Source organism: Xyrauchen texanus, chromosome 39, assembly GCF_025860055.1.
Source record: "Xyrauchen texanus isolate HMW12.3.18 chromosome 39, RBS_HiC_50CHRs, whole genome shotgun sequence".
Lineage (NCBI taxonomy): Eukaryota > Metazoa > Chordata > Actinopteri > Cypriniformes > Catostomidae > Xyrauchen > Xyrauchen texanus.
Genome location: NC_068314.1, coordinates 20,305,941 through 20,309,172, shown reverse-complemented (window position 1 = coordinate 20,309,172; position 3,232 = coordinate 20,305,941). Strand labels below are relative to the sequence as shown.

The following is a 3,232-nucleotide window of genomic DNA, read 5'->3' as shown; positions in this document are numbered from 1 at the left end:
CCTCCACATAGTCAGAACATTCTCTGTAGTTTCCCTAGTGGACACAATAGAAATTTCAGGTAGCTCTGCATGCAAGGTGAATCTGTTGCCATGGCAGCCCATCCATCCAGTGTTTTTAATGACTGTTTCCTCCAGGCTGGTAGGAGAAGCTTTGGGAAACTAATGCCAGCACACTTGTACAGTTTGCAGATAAGATGTGCTCTGACAAGCCACGTGATTTCTGCAATCTCTGTAGACTGGATTTAAAATGGTGCGTTTTGACAATACTCATCTCAAACCATGAATCATTGAAAGCTTGTGGCAGAGGCAGAAATGTCACGTCCCCTGGATTTGTGAACACACACAGATTTAACCAGGCTAAACATAGCATTAGAGAGAGTCCAGAGATAGATCACACACACACACACACACACACACACACACACACACACACACAAAGGTATCTATATTAATGTTTCTCAAAATCTTTATTATAACAGATATTCTGTAGAAATGTTCTGTAAGATAAATACGTTATCCATAATCAAGAAGACGTTCTTAAGGTCTTGAGGTTTGTCATGCATGACGAGAATACATCACGAGTATGAAAGAGCCCTGTAAACATGACCACCAAATATTAATAAAACTGTGCATGTGAAGCACAGAAATATATATTTCCGTTAGGATATTTTGGCACATCTACAGTAAATATGCTTTACAATAATAATGCAACTTTCATTAAACTGACATTCTGGATTTAACCCGTTAGCAAATGAACATCAAAATGAATGAAATGTAATTTCCATAAAGAAGAAAAGCAGATCACAAGAATCACAGTTAAGCTACATACAAAACATTCATCAAAAGTAAAATCACTTCTGGTCATCATTCTCTATAAAACGTTTGCTCAACCTTCAACACTGCAAAATACGTATCCAAAGATTTAATAAATAGGTTTTTTTACATTAATAGTGGAACCCCTTTGGAGGTCAACTGTGGAAGAAAGGTTGACATTGCTTTAATACCATTAACACCACCAGTAGGCTACTTGGTTAACCATGCACAAACACAGTTAGGGGGGAAGATACTGGCCTGATGTTAGTGGTATTCTTTGCACAGTCTAATTGCTTCATTATAACCAAAATGTAGAGCCTGATCTCTTTAATAGGACCGAACTCTGTCATTGCACATATCTCGGAGTAGTTTGATAAACAATATTCCTTCAAGCCCTTGGGCCATTCTTCTGGACTGCTGCTTCAGTCTGTAAACCCTGGACAATGGAGTTAGGGAGATTGAAAGGAGAATGTGTGGAGTGCTTGTTGCCAGATGGGAGAGTGTGCCTCTTCACAATGTCTTTGGATAAACACATCAGAGGTTAAGTGTCTTTGGATCCGTTCATGCCGACGAGGATGATTTCTCTGTGCTCTTTTCCAATGCTTCGCCATCCTTGTCTTCTTCAATGACTGTTAATGGATAGAGAGAAAAGGGTTGATGATGAGCACAATGTTATGATGAGAGATCTTCTATTCTGTCTCATTCGCACACGCATTGGCACATGGGGCTCAAAGATGGAGATTCCATGTTGCCATGAATCTTAATACATCTCCCACGAAACAGGCGAAATGGCGCAATACATCACTGTATCAGTTAAAAAAAATCAATGCATCCACAAGTATGACAGAAAACAAACTATATTTAAGCCCAAAACACGAGAACTAATTGCTTAAGACAATTATATTTCATGCAATATCACTGTATAAAAACCTACGCATAAAGTATTTTTGCAACATTTCCATTACATCGTGCGTGAAATCGAAACTGGGGAGCATATGTGAAGCGCAACACGGAATTTCGCATAATTTGTGCCCATAACAACCGACTCCCTTTGTTCGTGCAGTAAAATCAAGGCTTTGTCCATTACCTCTTTGGCTTCTCCCAATCTGCCCGAGCTTTGGTGGTCGTTTATTCTGGTTACCACTGAAAAAGTTGTTGGTGTCTTGGAGGCGGCAGGTAAAGGAAAGGTGTTCCTCGTCCCCGTCGTTGCCATAATGAGTCATTTTGTCCTCGTTATACGGCAATACATCAGACATGCTGTATTAACTAAACCGAGACGCAAACAGCAGCTACTGTATCTCCTCTGAAATCGATAGTGCGAAGTGGAAGTTGCGAATTCGCGACGCAGGCGGCTGTTTACCTCTATCGCACGTGTCTCAGTGAGTGAATGTCTGAAACGCTGTGCGAATACATGTAATTGTCTTCTTTCAGCTCGCGACCGTTCGAATTATTCAATTTTCCAGGAGATTTTAAACGGTGGAATTCTGGAAATTTGAACGCACCCTCGCTGAGGTATGCGCCTTTACGCGGGGAATTTTTCAGCGGCCTGGAGCGTCGTATGTAAAACCTGAGAAACAAATGCAAATTGGGAAGCGATGCAAAACAATGGTCCCTACGAGTCCTGATGGAGAATGAACGTCACTGAGGCGCGGGCTTCCTGGTATAGCGACGCGCGGAGCTGCGTGCGTGTAGGGCTCTCCAGCTCTTTCATTGCAGCTATCACAATATTACTCTTTGGAAATTTCCAAGCTGTTATTCCAAGGGGGAAAATAAAGATGCCGTTCATGCGAAACCGGCATTTTCCAAATAATCACCCACAAAGGAAACGTCTGATAATAATGTGCTTTGTTTCAGATGGACAGGTGTCTGATAATATCCAGATTCTATTAATGAAATCGAAGCATTAGATTCAAATATTGTTGTAGAATTTTCAGTATAAACTATTCTTGAATAAAAACACAAAACATTCATTTATCTATAGGGTCAGTTCAACGTCCCCTTTAACTGCCTGACTTTTAACTTCACATTACATTATTATGTAAATCAGTGTCCAATGGGATCAAAAACCTACTGAATCAGTCTAATAACACAGAGACCCATCTACATTTTCCAAGGCCTCGTATTTTACATCTAAAATTTATTTTCCAAGCCAGTAAAGCCTGATCAAACACAAAAAATATATTAAAACATGCTTGGAAACAGGGGCGTAGATTCCACCAATAATCAAAACAAGCAAGTACAACCCCCTCTATAGTTATACCATGATCACTGGAAACATGTGAATTCTTCATACTGTAATGTATGTTTCCAGTATGTATGTAACCCCATGTTCAAGCCAAATCTATGCCCTTTCCTGCCAATCACAGGATAAATAATGCATAGGTTTTCTTTTGTAATGTCAAAAGCTGGAGTTTTGCTA

At 40.0% G+C, this 3,232-nt stretch overlaps 1 protein-coding gene across 1 annotated transcript; it reads right to left on the bottom strand.

Moving 5' to 3' along the window:
* Positions 1 to 456: 456 nt before the first annotated feature.
* camk2n1 (calcium/calmodulin dependent protein kinase II inhibitor 1) lies at positions 457 to 2,677 on the bottom strand. Its single transcript, XM_052111125.1, has 2 exons — positions 1,901 to 2,677; positions 457 to 1,442 (listed from the first exon to the last, which is right to left on the bottom strand). The coding sequence occupies exons 1-2, from the start codon at positions 2,067 to 2,069 to the stop codon at positions 1,375 to 1,377; spliced, it is 237 nt and encodes a 78-aa protein (XP_051967085.1). The 5' UTR covers positions 2,070 to 2,677; the 3' UTR covers positions 457 to 1,374.
* Between the last annotated feature and the right edge of the window lie 555 nt (positions 2,678 to 3,232).